Here is a 21,136-nt window from a genome sequence, read left to right as displayed (position 1 = left end):
GGAAAGATCAGACTGTGGCTTAAATGAATCCAGGTAGGGAAGCATCTGGAAAAATGACACCAAATAATATAGAAAAGGAGCTGCAAGTTAAAATCAAGGAGATTAATAGAGAGAGAGAGAGAGAGAGAGAGAGAGAGAGAGAGAGAGAGAGAGAGAGAGAGAGAGAGAGAGAGAGAGAGAGAGCATCAATTTAGGATTAAGCTTTGTGAGAAACAGAAATAGCAGAATGTCTGTACACTCTATTAACTTCTGAATTAAGAGTTATTTATAGTGAATGATGAGCCATTTATGAACCTATCAGTATTTACTAAGCTCTTCACTGCAATATTTTTATTTAGTAATAAATGAACTGCATTTTATTCTCTTTATGTTTTAGTTATATTCTATGTTGTGGAGCTTTAGACAAGATGTTTCCTCTTATCATTTAGCAGCTATAAACATCAGCTTTATCAGCTTCTCTTTTGTTTCATTACAGAAAAGTTAAAAAAAATATGCTAGTTAATTAAATGTCTGTTTACAGAAGGTTTTATTACTCAGCAAATATATGTTATAATCTGAAAAAACTAATGATAAAATACTTATAAAATACAAATAAAAATTAAGGCATATTTAATACATTTGTGAAAACTGAGAGGACCATGACAAGACCTTTTGTGGTTTTGTTTCATATTTTAAATTGGAATTCACCATAATCTTATTCTTATTCTTATTCTTATTCTTATTCTTATTCTTATTCTTTTTCTTTTTCTTTTTCTTTTTCTTCTTCTTCTTCTTCTTCTTCTTCTTCTTCTTCTTCTTCTTATTATTATTATTATTATTATTATTATTATTATTATTATTAGTAGTAGTAGTAGTAGTAGTAGTAGTAGTAGTAGTAGTAGTAGTAGTACAAACTCTAGCATTCAGTAATATATCATTTTATTTAAATACATTATACATAAGAACCTTTATAGTGATTGTTTCATAGTGATTTCTAAATCCACCCGTTAAAACATAACTTCACACTAGAGTTCAATTTCTCTAGCCACACCCATGACTGATTACTGCCACACCTGTTCTTAATCAAGAAATTATCACTTAAATAAGACCTGACTGACAAAGTGAAGTAGACCAAAGGATCTCCAAAAGCTACACATCATGCCAAGATCCAAAGAAATTCAAGAACAAATGAGAAAGAAAGTAATTGAGATCTATCAGTCTGTTATAAAGCCATTTCTATAGCTTTGGGACTCCAGTGAACCACAGTGAGAGCCATTATCCACAAATGGCAAAAACATTGAACACTGATGAACCTTCCCAGGAGTGGCTGGCCGACCAAAATTACCCCAAGAGCGAAAAAAAAACAAAAAAAACAAAAAACAAAAACAGCTGCTGAGCAAAAAGTACATAAAGGCTCGTCTCAGATTTGCCAGAAAGCATCTTGATAATTCCCAAAGACTTTTGGGAAAATACTCTGTGGACTGATGAGACAAAAGTTGGACTTTTTTTTAAAGGTGTGTGTTCCATTACATCTGATGTAAAAGTAACACCGCATTTCAGAAAAAGAACATCGTTCCAACTGTAAAATATGGTGGTGGCACTGTGATGGTCTGGGGCTATTTTGCTTCTTGGAACTGGAAGACGTGCTGTGATAAATGGAACCACGAATTTTGCTGTCTACCAAAAAATCCTGAAGGACAATGTGCGGCCATCTGTTCGTGACCTCAAGCTGAAGCAGCCTTTGGGTTCCAAGACACAACAGCAAGTCCACCTCTGAATGGCTGAAGAAAAACAAAATGAATATTTTGGAGTGGCCTAGCCAAAGTCCTGACCTGAATCCTACTGAGATGCTGTGGCATGACCTTAAAAAGGGGGTTCATGCTTGGAAACTCTCCAGTGTGGCAGAATTACAATAATTCTGCAAAGATGAGTGGACCAAAATTCCTCCACAGCGCTGTAACAGACTCATTGCAAGTTATTGCAAACGCTTTATTGCAGTTCTTGCTGCTAAGGGTGGCACAAACAGTTATTAGGTTTAGGGGGCAAGCATTTTTTTCACGCAGGCCCATGTATTTTTGGATTTTGTTTTTCCTTAATAATAAAAACCTTCATTTAAAAAAATGCATGCTGTGTTTGCTTGTGTTATCTTTGACTAATTAAATTTGTTTGATGATCTGAAACATTAAAGTGAGACAAACATGCAAAAAAAAAATAAAAAAAACACTTTTTCACACTACTGTACTGTACATGTTTTTAAAAGGTTCAATGCGTAGATTGTAAGCATAAGCAATGTTAGCATTGCTTTTAGTAAAACCAGAAAAGAGATTAATGATGTAGTTGTTAGCTGTCCTGATATATCATGTCTGTGGCTGCCTGGGTGTACTGGGGATAGATGTGAGATGGGTCAGTGAATGTCAATGGTACACATGGGGGATTTTGTACTGGCCAGGGTCACCCTCTCCTACACCCAGCCTTATTTGTGCAGTAGTTGCACTGACCCGAACTGAAGGAAGCACAGAAGCAAAAGCTTTGCTATTCGAGGCAGAAGAAATAGGAGCAACATTGTGGTTGCTTCAGCATCCGATAGAGAACAAATCAACTGAAGCAACGTCCCCAGAACTAACAGACAGAGTTCTCCGAAATAGGTATGAAGAAAAGCTGTATTGCATGGGTTTGGTGTTGATACTGCAAAATGTGTGAGCAAAAAAAAAATATCAGATAGAATATGAATTTAGCCTGAATATTTAGCACTCATTAGCCTGAGGCTTATATGAATATTAATATGTGTATGCAAATGCTATGCTGTGGTTTTTTGTGACCACGTTCGCATGGAAAATGGGGCGATTATAACATTTAGCATCTTTGGCTCAAAGGGGTAATTAACTCATTTAGGCGGTTGTGTTAATTGCACAAAAGGAACAAACCGTAAACAAGTTATGTTTTGCCTTAATCCATTCAATTAATCTTACTCGCTGCTTATCATAGGACTTCAAAGGCAATCAAGTGCACTCTAGAGTGCCCTTGCTCCACTTTACCATACCCTTTCAGATCAAGTTGAGTTCATGAGAGTGTGAATGAGCAATTAATTTAGGATCTGTGACATGTGCTTTTTAGTATTAATTATCAGGGTACTGAGTGGAGCAACAGGAAAACTTGTGCCATTTTGTCCGATGTTCACAAAGATACGGCAGAGCAGACTCTTTCTGCTTAGGATACTAAGGTCTTTTGGAGTGCAGGGTGAGCTACTGAAGACCATTTTTGACTCGGTGGTGGCCTCAGCCATATTCTCAGTCCTAGGGATTCCTCTGGACACTGTACAGGAGCTGGGAGAAAGGAGGATGGTAAAAAACTATCATCATTGCTGGAGAACAACTCTCACCCCCTGTATGAAACAATTTCATCTCTGAGCAGCTCCTTCAGTGACAGACTGAAGTGTCTGAAGGAGCGATACAGACTCCCTGCTTTTCTCCCTACTGCTATTAGACGTTACATTCAAAGCTGCTCCCGGTGAACCAGTCACCATATTTATATTTACACACTGAATTACTGTTTAACTGTAAAAAAAACAATAACAAAGTATTTTAAACGACACATGCAATAACAGAAATTTTGAAAAACGTGCAATATTACCTGTGTGCAATATGTCTGTTAGCATAATTATTTACTCGTGGTCTCTCTTTCCTTCTCTGTATTTATGCAATGCGTTGTGTATATACTGTATATTATATCATGTCTCTATTATTTTATATATTTGCATTTCTTTCTCTTTGCTGCTGTAACAGAGAAATTTACCCATAGTGGGACAAATAAAGGTATATCTTATCTTATCTTATCTTATCTTATCTTATCTTATCTTATCTTATCTTATCTTATCTTATCTTATCTTATCTTATCTTATCTGCAGCCAGGAGACCTAGAGAGCAAATTTTCCATGCTCTTTTGCTGGAAGAGAGAACACATCACTCTCTCCCCTGTAAATGACAACAGGCAATTACAGACATGCATGTGTGAGCTCATGTATGTAGAAGAAGGTAGATAGGCTTTTAATCTGAGTGTTATGCTTCCCTGTTAATGCATGTCTCAGAGAACAAACCTTCCATATTAGCTTTCAACTTCCCTGTTGGTAGATGTCATATGAGAGCTGGCTGGCGGGTGGGAATTGGCATGTGATCAAACTGGATGGAAAAAGGAATGGGTGGGGGACTTACATAAAAGGCTTACATAAGGTTAAAAAATAGTTCTGTGCCATGTCTGTGCCTCAGTCTTGAGCTGAAGGAGTTGATGCAGGATACAGCGAAGTAGACTTGAACCATGATTCATAAGAAAGATGAGGTTGTCTTCCACAATTGGTTATTTGTCCACTGGCTGTGCAGAAATCTGTCCACTGCCAGTGAGCCTTAGCTAGAGTGAGACAGGCAGAAAGAGTCAGCCAGTGAAATGACTTGCGCTCATGAACACAATCCACTTTTACAATAACAGTGAAAGCTTTTCACAGCTTTCACTGAGAATAAGGTGCTGCTCCCAATTTTTCTTCTCTCTGCATTGTTCTCTTTGATACCGTAGTGAAAAGGGAACCTCTTCTCAAAGCGGGTCAGAAACAAAGCTAAAGATTAAAAAAAAAAAAAAGAACAGTGGGAAAATGTCACCTGGGCCTTGACAATAGCACACTTCTCTTTCCATTTTCCCTTTTTGAATACATATCTAACAGCTATTGGTTTATAAGATTATTTGACCTTTCAGTCGTCTTTCATGCCTCCAGTTCATTTCAATTTATTTCAGGTTCATTTTATTCGTTTAGGGCATTTAACAATGGACTTCATAACAAAGCAGCTTTACTACAATATAAATTTCCAGTAAATTGTAAATGTATAAATGTATCCCTAATGATCAAGCCAGAGGCGATGGTGGTGAGGAAAAAGTCCCTGAGATGAAATGAGGAAGAAATCTTGAATTGGAACCTCATCTGACACTGGAGACCGTGATTATAAATAATTTCCCTTTTAGAACTGTGTACTAAATAATCAAAAATTGCTACAGGAAATTCATATAAATTTTAACATAAAGTCTATCACTTGTCCAGAAGAAAAAGCTATCATAGCAGCTGCAGTCCTAAAGCTAGCAGAGCAAATCTGTTTATATCAATCACCCCCACAGTGGGGGAAGTCATGGCCTAATAGTTAGAGAGTCTGACTCCTAACCCTAAGGTTGTGGGTTCGAGTCTCGGGCCGGCCACGACTGAGGTGCCCTTGAGCAAGGCACCGAACCCTCCAACTGCTCCCCGGGCGCCGCAGCATAAATGGCTGCCCACTGCTCCGGGTGTGTGTACACGGTGTGTGTGTGTTCACTGCTGTGTGTGTGCACTTTGGATGGGTTAAACGCAGAGAACAAATTCTGAGTATGGTTCACCATACTTAGCCGTATGTCACGTCACTTTCAGTCCAAAGCCATGTTTATCGTTTTTAAGTGCTACCATCTACAGCTACACCATCTATCATTTCTATCTGTTGCTCGTATTTTACCAAACATTTGTTTCATGATTTCCCATTACCTCAAATCTCCACTGTTTATTTTCTTATGCTCTTCATCTCACAGTTCATTAAGACAGAATCCGACATGTCTACTGAGGAGATCCAGTCCAGTGGAAGCAGAAAAGAAAAAAGCTCAGAGTTTCACATGTCCTCCTCCAGCAGCTCTTATTCCATCAGTTCCATGCATCTACGCAAGGTCAATCAAGCCTCCAAAGTGATCGAGGGTAAGACCAAAATATCAGATCTAATACCACCAGGACCAAGACAAATCTTATATCATATGCAGTTTAGGAGAAAGATAAATTTGTTATTCACACCCAAGTTAAGTCTAAAGTCCCTAAGCTGATAATCAGGTTATACCCAAGTCCTGATTAAGATGCTGGGTGGGTGTGGAGGGTGGAGATCTCTGGTTACCTTAAATGAATTGCAGTAGGCTGTAATCATGTTCTCCATGCTCACAGGTTTTATCCTAAGCTTGGGCTATTGTTTGTGTGTATGTTATTTCAGTGTCTGTGTGATGATTCTAAATTGCCCCTATTTTTGAATGAGTGTGTGAAAGTGTGTGTATGTTGCCCTGCGATGGACCTGTGTTCCATCCAATCTGTATTTGCAACTACTCAATCAGGATAAAGAGTATGTAAGTTGTAATAAGAACGAAGTAATTTGTAAGTTATTTGTAATTATTTTTTATGGAAATGTATATTTTATTGGGTTCATCTCATACAGTATGACAAGTTAGAATCTTAAAAGACTGCTGAAATCTCACTGTGTAAAACACTATAGCCTTAAGTCATAAATATCTGAGTCAAGATTTACTTAATGTCTGAGAATCATATCAAGCTGGAGGATTCAAATAATATACCATCACATTAAAGCTTAAAATAATTTTTTTTACTTACAAGTAAGACTATATACAGTATAAAACTAACAAATGCCAACCGATCCAAATGTACATTACCAGTAGCTTTTTACAAAAATGACATGGACTAGAAGCTTCATTATATTGAAGCCAGAAACAAACAGAAAAACATCAAACTTTGTATGATGGTTATGGTCCTTAAAAGCTTTTATTCTTAGAGAAAATACTACAAACACTATCTCTCAGTGGCAGAGACTCCAGACTTGGGCTACACTAGTGAATGATGTTGATTTTTTGATTTCTTGATTGTTGTTTGTTGATCTTTCTGATTAATTTGATTTTCTTCGTTAACTATTTTTTACATAAACATGGCAGATGTTCATAAGCTCTGCTTTGCCTCAGTCTTCAATGATTCATTGAGTGGGATAATTATAATGAGAATGAACATGCAGCTATGGATTTTATTTTTACTTACTATATTCATCTGTACTTATTAGATGTGTAAATTACAATGGCTTATATCTTTGTGGACAATGATGGTTAAGTATTAAATTAATGGTTGTATGCGTGTCTATATTTAATGCCTGTATCTATGTATGTATGCTGTGCTGTGTAAGTGTGGGCTATAAGAAACTTATATTTTTGTCTTGCAGAGCAGTCAGCAGTGCAGCGTAAGACCTCAGCTGTGATGGAGTCATTCAATCAGGTTCAGAAGAGCTCTGAAATTCCTCCAGGAGAGAGTATTCCTGAGTTTGAGGAGAAACCTCGCCCTATTACAGCTCAGGAAGGTGAGATGACCTCACAGCTCACATCACTGTTATAATACCACTTTTATTATGATATAATACTTAGTTTACTTATAGTTTACTTATGGGGGCTAAATAACCCAATAACATGTTGGGTGTTTGTTTCTTGCTTCCACTCTATGTTGAATTTCTCCCTTCATTGGTTTCATCCAGGTATTTGGGTTTCATCCAGCAGTCCAAAGACATGCATTGTAGACTGAATGACATCTTTATATTGTCTGTACTTTGTGTATGGGTGTCTGAGTGTGCTAGATTGAGCCCTGACATGATGTGTTGGCACCACAGTAGGGTGTTTCCCACCCTGTAAACCATACAGACTCCATGGGATAGAGTGGTCAAGGGATAGAGTGGATAGATGGTCAATTATTCCTCAATATATATAAACATAAAACTAAGTGAATAAGCAGCTTCAACATCAGCAGTGAAACTATTTAACTGTTTGCCCTCACAGTTGAGAAGTCCTATTAATAAATGTAAAAAAAGAGTTTTTTTCCCTGAATTTCTAAATTCCTAACAAATCTAATATCGTGACAGCTTATACCAATCAGTCATGTACATCAGGTTTTACAATCACAAATAGTAACACCTTAAACTGTTTATTCAAATTAAACTCTTTCTTAAATAACAGCAGTTGCTCCATCCTACATAAACACATTACACAGGAATGATGAGAAATATTACACATGACAAAAACAGCACAACATGGCTAACTATGGTATAAAAACATTCCAAACACTTACTCATAACCCGGACTGATATTCAGCTTGTGTTTGCTTATAATACTCCATACTTACGGCTATAACTTCTATTATATTATATAATATTCAAATAAGCAAAATATATTTTGGTGTGTTGGTCAATAGGCTAATGTGCCTTTGTACAAAGTATGCATGTCTTTAGATAGTGAAGACTTTTATTTGATGATGTTTGTCTAAATAGTTTAGCTGGATGTGTTTTTTTGTGTTGTTATTCTTCTAGTGAATATTATTTAATTTAACTTTAACATAAAACAATTATTATTATATATTATATTTATGCAATAAACAAAAAAATTAAGTTTAGTATTTATCCGCTAAATACAGTACTAGTTTGTAAGTTTGTTTAGTTTCATTTCTTTCAATAGTTTAATAGTATCACACACACACACACACACACACATACATACACACACACACACACACACACACACACACACACACACACACACACACACACACACACACACACACACACACACACACACACACACACACACACACACACAATGTGAGTAAGAAATGTGCACCTGAATTATACATGGTTAAGTCCATCAGAACACAGTGACATGTCATGATATGGAACAAGAACACAGATATACTGTACTGCAAGCATCAAAGCCACAGCCATGTCTTACATTTTTTAAGGTGAATTATATTACTTATGGCCAAATCCTTTACATTTAGATGTAGTTCTGTGCATGACAAAACAGGATTTCTAATCAACTTTTCATTAATAATCTGACTTAATATGATTTTACAGGGGCTAATGCTGTTTTCAGAGCAAAAGTGTCTGGCAACCCAGCTCCTTATGTGACCTGGGCCAGAGAAAGCGGCATGGAACTGACCAAGGGTGCCAAGACTTTCTATGATGACATCGGTATGCATCATGTATTAAAGGTGAGGGACAAGTCAGCTTGATTTATATAAGGCTTTTGAATCTGTTCTGTAGTTATGGATGCACATGGGAAAATGATTGGATCAGGGTTTATTATGTGTAGAAACCATGGCAGTGGCATTTCCGTCAGTGATATTTTAAGAATTCTGAAGGAGTGAAAGATGCAGTACATCAAGTAACGTATAATGATGCGGTGATAAAGTTCTTTATATCGAAAATGTCAGCATGTCCCTGATAAACTCATAGTAGACCAAAGAAATATGGTTTATTAATATAGTGAGATGTCTTTTACCACATCAAAGAAAATTAATCAAGTTGCAGTGAAAAATGAGTTAGGCATGAATAAGACAAGACTCCCAGCTGCAGTGAAAAAGACCGTATTTGGGTCGACATATGTTTTGTTGTGCAATCTCTATAGAGCACAATACCCTAAAGAAAGGTTCTCCCATGGGATAATATGAGGAACCTGATCACTTTCTACATGGCACTTTCTTTCCTTTGTATTTAGAGATTAAGATAAGGAATTGTGTAGATCAGGTGACAGGAGGAAATCCCATACGAACCAGTTACCTTAGCAGGACTTTCAGCATCTAATTCACAGTTCTGATATTATACCTCAGTGTCGTTGAATTCTTGATTTTGATTGGTCAGAAGGTGTTAAATTTACTATAACAGCAGCTCTGATACTAGTTCTGGCTGATCACAGGTTTATATTAATGGACACTTTTTAAAAGGTTAGTGTTTATATAGTAACTGGTGTGCATTAGGGCACTTCACACCTTCCCACTATTTATTAAATGCCTATATACATTTTTCCCCATTATTTTTATTCCTTATTTACTAAATGTTGAACACAGCACTCCACTTCCAATTACTTCAAAACCTTCTCCCCTATAGACAGTTACCACTTTTACAAGTCAGATTTTTTTTTATTAATTACTATACAAATATTTTTTATTAATTACTATATAAATATTTCCCATTATTTTTTTTCTTTACTTACTAAATGTTAAACACAGCACTCCACTTCCAATTACTGCAAAAACTATAGATTTCATCCTATAGATAATTACATCTTTTACAAGTCAGATGAGTATTTTTTTTTTTAATTAAATTAGAGGTACAATAATGGTGGCTTTGGACTGTGATTCATATGAACAGATTTGCTATGGTAGCTAGCTTTAGGACTGCAGATGCTATGATAGCTTTAAGAATGCCATTTCCATGAAGCAGTAGCGTCTTCTCTCAATGGACAAGTGATAGACTCCATTATTTATAATCAATGGTTGGAACTGACTTTATAATATTGCCTGCCCTAAATAAATTTCCTTTTTGCTCTGACTGATTCACATGTAAAATTCATTGTTTGAATTTGGCACAATTTCACAAATGACAATTTTATATAAATGATACTTGTGAATTTGAGTCATTTCATGGGATAACATGCTGAAATGCATGTTATGTGTGCATTTTTTCAGTACACGTGTGTCAGTGTCATTAGCTCTGCTCTCTCTCTGTCTAAACAGCACTTGCATTTATCAAGAAAGCATGGTTAATAAACATTTAAAGAAGTTAATGAGTAGACTTTGTATTGTGTGCTATTTCCAGTCTTGTGCTTTAAGAGAAGCTTAATTTGCCATTAGGAAGTAATTAAGATGTACATGCTGACATATTCATTGTCTTCCACCATCTGTTTTATGACTGAGAAAAGCTCCAGTAGAGCTAAATTAATCCACAGATGCCAAGCTGCTCCCTGTTGGCCATGAGGAGTACTGCAGCTATTATCCCTGTTCATGGTGTCCGTCTCTCGTCAGAGGTCATTAAGCCTTTCGTGTATAATTGTTTCCCTCATTTTATGTCATTTTATACCTATATTAGATTAAAGACCTAACTCTGGAGGATGCTGATGTGTACAAGTGCATCGCATCTAACCACCATGGGGATGCTATTTCCTCCATCTCACTTACTGTTACTGAGAGTAAGTCTGTGATTCAGATTTATTACATGAAACACAGGATTTTACATGATTTACATACTTGTTTTTAATGTCTTTTCTTAGATCCTGCACTGGACTTTAAGAAAACGCTGAAGAAACGGTAAAAACAAATATATAGATTTGCCAGATTATTATTATTATTATTATTATTATTATTATTATTATTATTATTATTATTATTATTATTATTGTTGTTGTTGTTGTTGTTGTTGTTGTTGTTTCTTTATTTATAATTAATGTCCTATTTCATATTTGCACATTATTTCAAAGGAAAAAATACATACTGCTTGCATAGTTTGAATTAAGACTCATTCTCTAACCCTAACCCTGACTCAATCCACAAGTTCAGCCATATTCTGTTCGTTACAGTTTTGTCAGACATTCAAACACAGCATTATTAATAAAGACATGCATGTGTTATCTTCTGCCATCTGTTTTACTGAATACACATTCTGGCAAATCTCTGCTAGGTGGAAAATGCTGTATGTTTTGCCTGAGGGTTTGAAATCAGTAATTATATGATGCAGGAGTGTAGAGAAGAGAAAGAAGAAGCCTCCAACTGAAGAAGAGATGCTGAAGATTCTGTCTGGAGCTGATAAGAGGGACTACGAGCGCATCTGCGCGGAATACGGCTTCACTGACTTCAGAGGCATCCTCAAAAAACTCAAGGAGATGAAGAAAAACGTGGATGTGGAAGTGGGTATCAAGTGGAAGAGAAACAGCAGAGATAGTCATAAATACAGTTCATTTTAGATAGCATTCATTTCGAATCACTAAAAATTGTATGTGTACGATAACAAAAGTTGTTTAATATAATTTTAATGCACAAAAATACTGAGACTGGCCTAGGAACATCTATAGGTACACCTTTATCCTCAGCTACAAAAAAGACATGTATACATGTATGTAGCGTTTACAAAAACCTTTAATACTTTAATACATTCATAAGTCTTTCAGAGGATAATGGTACTGTACCATTCATTCATTCATTCATTCATTTTCTACCGCTTATCCGAACTTCTCGGGTCACGGGGAGCCTGTGCCTATCTCAGGTGTCATCGGGTATCAAGGCAGGATACACCCTGGACAGAGTGCCAACCCATCGCAGGGCACACACACACTCTCATTCACTCACACACTACTGACAATTTTTCCAGAGATGCCAATCAACCTACCATGCATGTCTTTGGACCGGGGGAGGAAACCGGAGTACCCGGAGGAAAACCCCGAGGCACAGGGAGAACATGCAAACTCCACAAACACAAGGCGGAGGCGGGAATCAAACCCCCAACACTGGAGGTGTGAGGCAAACGTGCTAACCACTAAGCCACCGGGCCCCCCATAATGGTACCAATACTTTCTAATAGTTCATCTAAACCAGCTCATTTTTATCACAGTTCAGTATCACATTTTCCAGTGATTTATCATTAGCCAGACCTGGCCAAATCTACTATAACAAAACTATGTTTTCATTGTTCATCTTCTACCGCTTATCCGAACTTCTCGGGTCACGGGGAGCCTGTGCCTATCTCAGACGTCATTGGGCATCAAGGCAGGATACACCCTGGACGGAGTAACTATGTTTTCAGATTAGTACAATTCAGTACAGTTCAGTTCAGTACAATTCAATTCAGTACAGTTCAGTTCAGTTCAGTACAGTTCAATTAAAAAGATAACAAGCTTAATGCTGAGGTTTTCTGGGTAAATGTCAACAGGTACCACGTCATCCTTTAATATCAGTTATGATTGGTCCGAGGCTATTTTGTGAAAATCACACTTGCGAGTATTTAAGATGTATACCAAGTTTGAATGTGCCATTTCTTGAAGCTGTGTTTTAATTTTCTCTTTAGTAAAGTTTGCACACACTGATCACAGTCTGTTAACAGATGGTTAAAGTATTGAAGCCGTTAGAAGACGTGACTGCGAAGATTGGCTCCAGTGTTACATTTGACACAATTTTGGAGTTGAAAGATCCAAATATGAAGATGTTATGGTTTCAGGTAAACCTACATGTATCTACAATCTTTCTGAAATTTGTTTATCACCCTGTTTAAGTCCTGAGATAGAGACAGATATGTAAAGCTTCAACTAACATCTATGCTTAAATATGACATAATGTATTTGTACAAATTTCCTATCTTACTCGATCCAACACAGCCAAAAATCAATACTGTAACAAAAGCATTTTATACACTGTAGCATGTTATAATTGATATCGCTTAAAACTATATATAATAAACATTATTTGACCTTAATAAAAATTTGAACAACAAACATATTTGAGGTATTTATATATGGTTAAGAGCAAAAGTTTACATACCCTGAGGGCACTCACTAAAAGAAAACCTCTAGGATTCTCTGTGTTTCTGTTGTTTCCCTGTTTGTTTTCTATACAAAAAAGACACACGTGTTGATTTTGCCTCTCTTTTTTTATGGAAAAGATGGAATTAAATCAGAATTTATAATCTGCAGTTTCTCCACTTGATTATATAATCTACAATTGAGAAATAATTCCTATAAATGTACTCCAATAATCTTTTTATTGCTGTTAACTGTCATTTTAAAGGGTTAATGTAATCTGTCAGTGTGTTTGTGTGGACTCAAGGTGTGTGTATGTGTAAATGTGTGTGTGTGTGTGTGTGTGTGTGTGTGTGTGTGTGTGTGTGTGTGTGTGTGTGTGTGTGTGTGTGTGTGTGTGTGTGTGTGTGTCCGATGTGCATATCTAACAATTTGTTATTCAGGACAACGAGTTGCTGCGGATCAGGTACTCTCTTGGGAAGTATGAAGTTAAACAGCTGGGTACTAAACACCTGCTGTGCATCACCAGTGTTTGTATGGCCGACTCTGGCACGTACACTTTAAAAGTTGGAGAAAAGATCTTGTCTGCTAAGCTCACTGTCACAGGCAAGTGTCCTCACTTCACATTGTCTGTATTTGTCTCTTTTCAACAAACAAAAGCAATGTTTAATATATATATATGTACACATACTCAAGCTTCTTCATCTTATTTGCTCTCTCTGACACACACAAAAGTTCAAAAGACAGTGCACAGCCTGAAAACACTACATTTTGACAAGATGCCAGCGTCTGATCACCCTTTCTTTCTATCTATCTTTTTTATTTCTCTATGCACTAATGGTAGATGAGCCATTGAAGTTTCTATCAGATCTGAAGCCGCTGCAGGTGATGGAGAGACAGACTGCTGTGTTGGAGTTGCGGCTCTCTAAGAAGTCTGACAGCCCTCTGGTATGGCAGTTTAAAGGGAAAGAGCTCAAGCGAGATGAGAAGTTTGATGTCTGTGTGTCTGATGATGGCCTCACATACACTTTAAAAATCAAGGATGTGCGACCCAGTGATACTGGAGACTATACCATCAGTATCGGTGATTTGACCACTACAGCCTCTCTGTTTATTGAACGTAAGAGATTTCGAATATTTTTAAAATACAATAACTACAAATAACTTTTTTTATTAAATGCAATATTTATCATTTTCATGACATATGAACTTTTTAATAAGCAATTAAAACCTATAAAGACACAATATTACTTAAAATATTTCATGTTTGTCAGTGTACCATGATAGCCACTGACTTTTAACAATTAACATTAAAATCATCATCAGAAAATTTATCTAAAACTCCATAGGTCTTTCTTGAGTGAGTCTCTGATAAGTTTTTTCTCCTGATCAGGAATTCCTATTAAGTTTGCGAGCCATCTAAAGAATGTACGTGTAAAGGAAAAGGGAAAAGCCAGGCTGGAGACTGAGATGAGCTCCAAGGACGTTCACGTGAGGTGGTTAAAGGATGGAATAGACATCACTTACAACCGACGATATATCTTCATGAGGGAAGGGAAAAGAGCTGAGCTTATCCTCGAAGACTGCGAGCTGTCAGACAGTGGAGATTACACCATAGTGTGCACACAGGATAATGATACCCATGAGTATGTCAGCTCCTCAAACCTCAAGGTGGAAGGTAAGTAGCCATATCTGATGGGATTATATGCTGTGCACACATCTATGTCTACATGCTTGTAAATACAATATAATAACATTGGCCTGGAGGTAGGTATGTGAACTGACAGACTGGATAATTAATTAATGGATGGATGGATGGATGGATGGATGGATGGATGGATGGATGGATGGATGGATGGAGATATCAAAGATATATCACAGAAATATCATAGATGTATTGTCAGGTCAGGTCATTAATGTATAGATAAATATTTTATTGACATATTTATTAATGGCTTGATCCATGGATTGATTGTTCTTGATAGACCTATGGATGAATAGATGCATGAGCAAGTGAATGAATAGATGGGTGGATGGATGGATAAATGGCTTGATTTGCATGGATCTTGATATTAAATAGATATTGACTTATTTTTACATGCAACCATGGTGATTATACACCATTTATATATCATGTCCTTTTTCTAATGTGATTATAAATATTTGCAGAGAGATTTGCCATTTTGAAAAGTGGAATGTCAGATGTCCAGTGTCCCACAGGCTCAGCTGCAGAACTTTGTGTTGTTTTGGACGATGAGAAAGTAGATGGTGTCTGGTTTAAAGATGGTAAAGAGGTATAAGGCTTTTGCTAATCTAACCATTCTGTTCAGTAAGCATTACTGAATGAGAAATGTCAACGTGTGTGTTTTTACTTGCAGGTTACAGAACTAAGTGGGCTGCAGGTGATAAAGCAGGGGGCAGTTCATAAGCTGGTGTTCAGTAACATACGGGATGAACATGAGGGCAAATACACTTTCAGAGCCAAAGGAGCAGAGAGTGAGGCAATTCTCCGTATAGCAGGTGGTACAAAATTTAGGAAAGATTTGCTGTATATACATAATAATAATAATAATAATAATAATAATAATAATAATAATAATAATAATAATAATAATAATAACAATAATAAATACTTTGTTTATTATTGTTATTATTATTATTAGTAGTAGTAGTAGTAGTAGAAGTAGTAGTAGTAGTAGTAGTAGTAGTAGTAGTAGTAGTACTACTGTTATATACTGTATTTTCCTTTGGTTTTATAATGTTGGTGTTCCTTATCCTTTATGGGCTCTGATCAATGTCATATCGATTACAGCCCACCTCAACAGTTTGTTATGTGATCCATGACTGAGGTCTTTGTTTATCAATGAAATCAATGCAGTGCTATATTACATGTGAATCTGAGCTGAGTAAAATTGTCTCTGTAGATCCTCCTGTTATTGATCCCACCCTGCTGGAAATGCTATCTAGCCAGCTGGTGACAGTGAAAGCTGGTGAGTCAGCCATTGTCAGGATCCCTTTCAAGGGCAAACCTACCCCAAAGGTGACATGGTATAAGGATGGGTTGGAGCTGGTGGATGACAGCCGGACGGTGGTCGAACGCAGCGGAGACTCCAGCACTCTGATACTCAGTAAATGTGTTAGAGAAGATAGTGGCAGTGTAATGGTTAAACTTAAAAGTGACTGCGGCTCAGCTACTGCCACCGTTCAGCTCAGTGTAATTGGTGAGAAATGCTCGGCATTTAAGCTATACAAAGTATAACAATGATCTGTTAAGGTGTTCTATTAAAGTTGTGTATATAATTATATAATTTATTTCCATTTCTTACTTTAGTAATTGCTCATTAGTTTTCATAAACACTATAAATAACAGTTGAACTTGCAAAATGACATTGTCATTGCAGTGTTTCAGATCACCTAATTCAGTCAAATTCTAGAGATGTCCTTCTCTTGTTTTTTAGACCGTCCTAAACCCCCTCAGGGTAAAGTGGATTTTACAGAGTGTAGCAGCAAGTGCATAACCATGAAGTGGAAAGCACCACGAGATAATGGAGGGCAGAAGGTGACCAGCTATGTTATAGAGAGGCGCATGGCTGGAAAAAAGGCCTGGATCAAGGTGGGAGAGGTGGACGGAGACACCACCACCTTCTGTAATGACAAGGTTGAGGAGGGGAAGTCATATGAATACCGGATCAGAGCACTCAACCCTCAGGGTTTGAGTGACCCTTTAGAAACTGAGCAGGTCTATGCCGGAGAGCCTATTGGTGAGTGCATAATTACAACAGTACAATTTCTAAAACCAATTTTTATAGTTCTAAAACCAATTAGAAACCATGTTTTTCTGCTGCTTAGAGCCTCCCGGTATAGCTCCTCAACCCCAGATAACTGATGTGACTAAAGACGCAGTCATGGTGACGTGGGTTACTCCAGTGCAAAACGGCGGTGCTCCTGTTCTGGGTTACATAGTAGAGAGGAGAAAAAAAGGAAGCAGCATGTGGGTGTCTGTCTTTAAGGAATTAATCCACGGTAAAGGCAGTGCTGTTTCTGAACTTTTGCGGACCCTAAACTAAAACCAATTTTTAACCCCAGAAAAAATACCCCTAACAAATTTTCACCCAGACAATCAACTGTTCTTTATATTTATACTAACTGCAAGTCATTTTCATGTCAAATATATTCTTGACAGATGTAACTGTCACGAACATGGGACAAACCAGACCCAAACGCAGGATGGCAAAATAAACAGGATTTAATAACAAAAGACCACTGAACATGACACGGACTAGAGACAGGACAAGACAACAGTAGATTACGCGCTGCACAAGGCAATGCGGTACAGTTAAATAGACAAATAATTAATCAGACACACAAGGGACAGGTGTGCAGAGGCCGGCGGGAAGAGAAGGGCGGGGCAGACACGTGAACACAAAACATAAACACATGCACGTGGCCAAAGTCCGGGCTGAGTCCTGACAGTAACACTCTACTAAATTTTGTTTTGTAAAGTTTCTCTCGGTAGTACAACAATAGTGTTAACATTTGCAATTAATTATCAAAACTAAGACAAGATTCTTGTTACGTATTGATACAACTTTTCTTACAAAACAGCTAAAGTCAAGTATAGTCAATGTAGTCATATACTGAATAACTAACAACTAATATCAATAAAGGTAAAATAAGGATGTGAACACTGGCTTACATAAAAATTGTGGCCAAAGAGAATATGCCCAAATAAATATACAGTATATAAGATGTGTTGTGGAAGTATTATCATGCCCATAACGCATGCTTTTTTGTTTTGTCCCAGACACAAAGTGTGCTGTAGGTGGTTTAGTAGAAGATATGGACTATGAGTTCAGAGTAACTGCTGTTAACAGAGCTGGAGAAGGAATTCCCAGCGCAGCTTCAAACCCAGTACTGGCAAAAGACCCTATATGTGAGCCTTACTGTGCTCTCATTAATATATCAGCAGTGATACAACAACATTCTAATAAATCGACTATATATCATTATTTCTGTCCATCTTGTTGCCATTTCCCCTTCTCTCCAGGTGCCCCTGGCCTTGTTAGAAACCTTCACGTAACAGACTCCTCCACCACCTCAATCTCACTGGCTTGGTGTCCCCCCAAGGCAGGAGATGATCCCTCTGGCTACATCCTTGAAGTTCGTTCTGAACATGCAAAGGAATGGACAAAGTGCACCAAAATTCCCATCACCGGCAACTCCTACAGTGTTGGCTGCCTGCAAGAGAAGATGAAGTACTTCTTCCGTATCAGAGCTGTTAATAAGGGTGGCATTGGAAAACTTGTAGAACTTGAACAAGGAGTTCTGGCTATGCCACCTCCAGGTAATATATTCATTACAATGAATAAAGTCACACCTTGTGACATTTTTCAGGTTCTGATTTATCTAGGTTATTAAATATAATATAGCAGTAAGTAATCTCAGATTATTACACTGGTGAGCCAGCGTTCAATAGGTTACATCAAGATATTTCAGTTAATGCTCTATTGTTTTGTAATAATCTTTCGTTATTGTTGACATCTAATCCTGTACAGAAGTCCCAAAGTTTGATCTCCAGGCCAAGATTAAGAATCAGGTGGTGGTGCGTGCTGGATGTGCATTGTGTATTCCTGTTTCCTTTACTGTAAGTGTTTCGATTCTGTTAACCATGAGCAACAGTGGCCACTTTTTAAAATGTCAAAGTGTTTAATAATGTCGGGTCAGGTTTCACTAAAAGGGCACTTTTACCCAAGCATGAACTCTTCTCAGGCTGGCTACATTAATTAAACAAAATGATAAAACTGGTTTCAGTAAGTACTGACTGTAAAGTATACCAACATGTTGCTTTGTAAATTGTTTCCTGTATTTTTAGGGTTCTCCATGTCCAGAAGTTACCTGGCTTAAAGATGGCATCGTGACTAATGGTCGAGAGGTCATTACAAAGGGAAAAAACTTTTCTCAGTTCCTGATAAGCACTTGCCAGCGTTCTGACACTGGAACCTACCGCATCAACCTCCGCAATGACTGTGGGGAAGTGCACTATGACATCACTGTCCATGTCATTGGTATTATATTTTCTGTCAGAAGACATACTGTCACACTATCTTTTACTTTTTTATATTCCCACTCAGAATATATCAACACATTTTTCGTTATATGTTACGTGTTCTAGATGTTCCTCGTCCTCCTAAGAACATGCGTCTGGTGGAGGAGGTCCAGGGCACTGTGACACTGCAGTGGGATCACAGCCCTGACCTGGCTGATGAAGAACGCACCCATTACGTCATCCTCAAGAGAGACACTAGCACTCCTACCTGGTTCACAGCTGCTGAGCGCATCTTCAGCAGCAAATACACAGTCACTGGTCTCTTTCCAGGTCGAAAGTACTACTTCCGGGTCGTTGCTCAAAATCCCATCGGTGAAAGTGACCCTCTGGACACAAAAGAGCCTTTTACAATTGAGAAAGCGCATGGTAAGAGAGTTAAAGATTAAAGCAATAGATACTGAAGATTAGCTCTCAACAAGTCATGACTTAGGACTCAAGTCACAACTAATTAACACATGTAACATTTAATTAACACTTATTAACAAATCTCAGTTCTTACTATAAAGCTTGATTCTGATGACTCGAAACTGAAAAAAAAAAGATATTGTTATTGCTGTCTATTAAGTCAGATTTTTTTCATTCCTTATGATAGAAGACTCCATTTTAAAAGTATAATACATTTATTTAAATAAGACTGTCATTGAAATAAAAATAGAAGTTAAAAAGAGATGATTGCATGTAAACATGTGGTGTCATAATTTCTGACACAGTGAACACCACATTTAATTTCATTCGTGAAGACAAATTTGTGTTCGTATTCTGAAGTATGTTATTTAAAATGCACAATAAGTAAAACAATCAAATATCAGATTTGGTTTGTTAGTTTATCAGACATTTCTGATGATTACATTAGCATCAAGGGACTCTAGATGTCCATTTCTTCTGATTCCATGGATTCATAAACATTCATGAACAAGTCCCATAGATACTATTCGATTTTCCAAATGTCAAAGGATATGTACAGCATGCATTTTCTTTTTATGATTTTTGTTTTACGCTTTGTGCTAATCTGTGCAGAACACTTCACTTTGCATATGAAGACATTCCCACATACACAGCATGAGGTCAAGCCTGCATTCATTCTGCCACTGAAGGATCATTCTGTGCACCGTGGAAATGACTGTACCATGAGCTGCGCCTTCCTCGGCTCACCCATGCCACATGTCTCCTGGTACAAGGGAGATGTGGCTATCTCAGACAGTCCTCGTTACTGGCAGAGTAGCTCTGATGGGGTCTGCACCCTCACTATCCCCATCTGTGCGGCTCAAGACAGTGGGGAGTACATCCTGGTTGTGGAGAATAAGCTGGGGAAGGCTGAATGCAAGTGCAAGCTGATTGTCTTTGGTAAGTAGGGCACAAAAGTTTCCACTACAGTGCACAGGTTATATTGCTTGCTTGTTTTTCATTGACTTACAGTGACGGACATGATAAACATTTACGTGTTCTTTAATCCTAATTAAAATGTTCTTTTTTGCTGCAGATAAAAATGATAATAGATTGCTGGAATGCCTGCCTCAGAATTCTGGAAAAGAAAAACACATTACATAAGCAGGACAGAAATCCAGTGAACTTATCTGCAAATCTCAAAGGTTTCAAAAGGCATCACTAATTATCAAATCACAATGAGGTTCATCTATAAAGCATTTTAGCAGAAATTTTAATTAGCAGACAAAATGAGTGCAAAATGCTATGAAATTTTATTACACTATTCCTCTGAGGTGAATATCTTATCTACTATACTGAGAATAAAATAAAACAGACAAGATACACGATCCAGTGGCCTTGTAGTTGGAGAAGCAATCAGACAGAATCACTCATCATTAATTGCAACTATAAAGGTTTTAAATATGCAAACCATTGTGTATGACACATGGAAATGCTGTGAGGCAGTGTAGCAGTGACCATGACTTT

At 37.3% G+C, this 21,136-nt stretch overlaps 1 protein-coding gene and 1 long non-coding RNA gene across 2 annotated transcripts; one reads left to right on the top strand and one right to left on the bottom strand.

Annotated features, from left to right (window-relative positions):
- Positions 1-5,586: 5,586 nt before the first annotated feature.
- On the top strand, positions 5,587-20,912 carry LOC113660059 (immunoglobulin superfamily member 22). The gene is made up of 22 exons (XM_027173284.2): positions 5,587-5,731; positions 7,020-7,154; positions 8,691-8,827; positions 10,704-10,803; positions 10,885-10,921; positions 11,349-11,517; positions 12,708-12,821; positions 13,563-13,725; positions 13,964-14,239; positions 14,513-14,797; positions 15,289-15,413; positions 15,498-15,639; positions 16,044-16,340; positions 16,578-16,880; positions 16,969-17,142; positions 17,924-18,052; positions 18,167-18,463; positions 18,675-18,763; positions 18,992-19,184; positions 19,292-19,591; positions 20,243-20,569; positions 20,706-20,912. The coding sequence occupies exons 1-22, from the start codon at positions 5,593-5,595 to the stop codon at positions 20,771-20,773; spliced, it is 3,999 nt and encodes a 1,332-aa protein (XP_027029085.2). The 5' UTR covers positions 5,587-5,592; the 3' UTR covers positions 20,774-20,912.
- Positions 18,226-20,282, bottom strand: LOC113660065. Its single transcript, XR_003444741.2, has 3 exons — positions 19,725-20,282; positions 19,434-19,551; positions 18,226-18,357 (listed from the first exon to the last, which is right to left on the bottom strand). It is a non-coding gene; the product is annotated as an uncharacterized LOC113660065 (long non-coding RNA).
- Positions 20,913-21,136: the final 224 nt, after the last annotated feature.

The sequence above is a fragment of the Tachysurus fulvidraco genome, chromosome 10 (assembly GCF_022655615.1).
Source record: "Tachysurus fulvidraco isolate hzauxx_2018 chromosome 10, HZAU_PFXX_2.0, whole genome shotgun sequence".
In the NCBI taxonomy this organism is placed as follows: domain Eukaryota; kingdom Metazoa; phylum Chordata; class Actinopteri; order Siluriformes; family Bagridae; genus Tachysurus; species Tachysurus fulvidraco.
The sequence above is the reverse complement of the archived record's forward strand: the minus strand, read 5'-3'. Positions and strand labels throughout refer to the sequence as shown.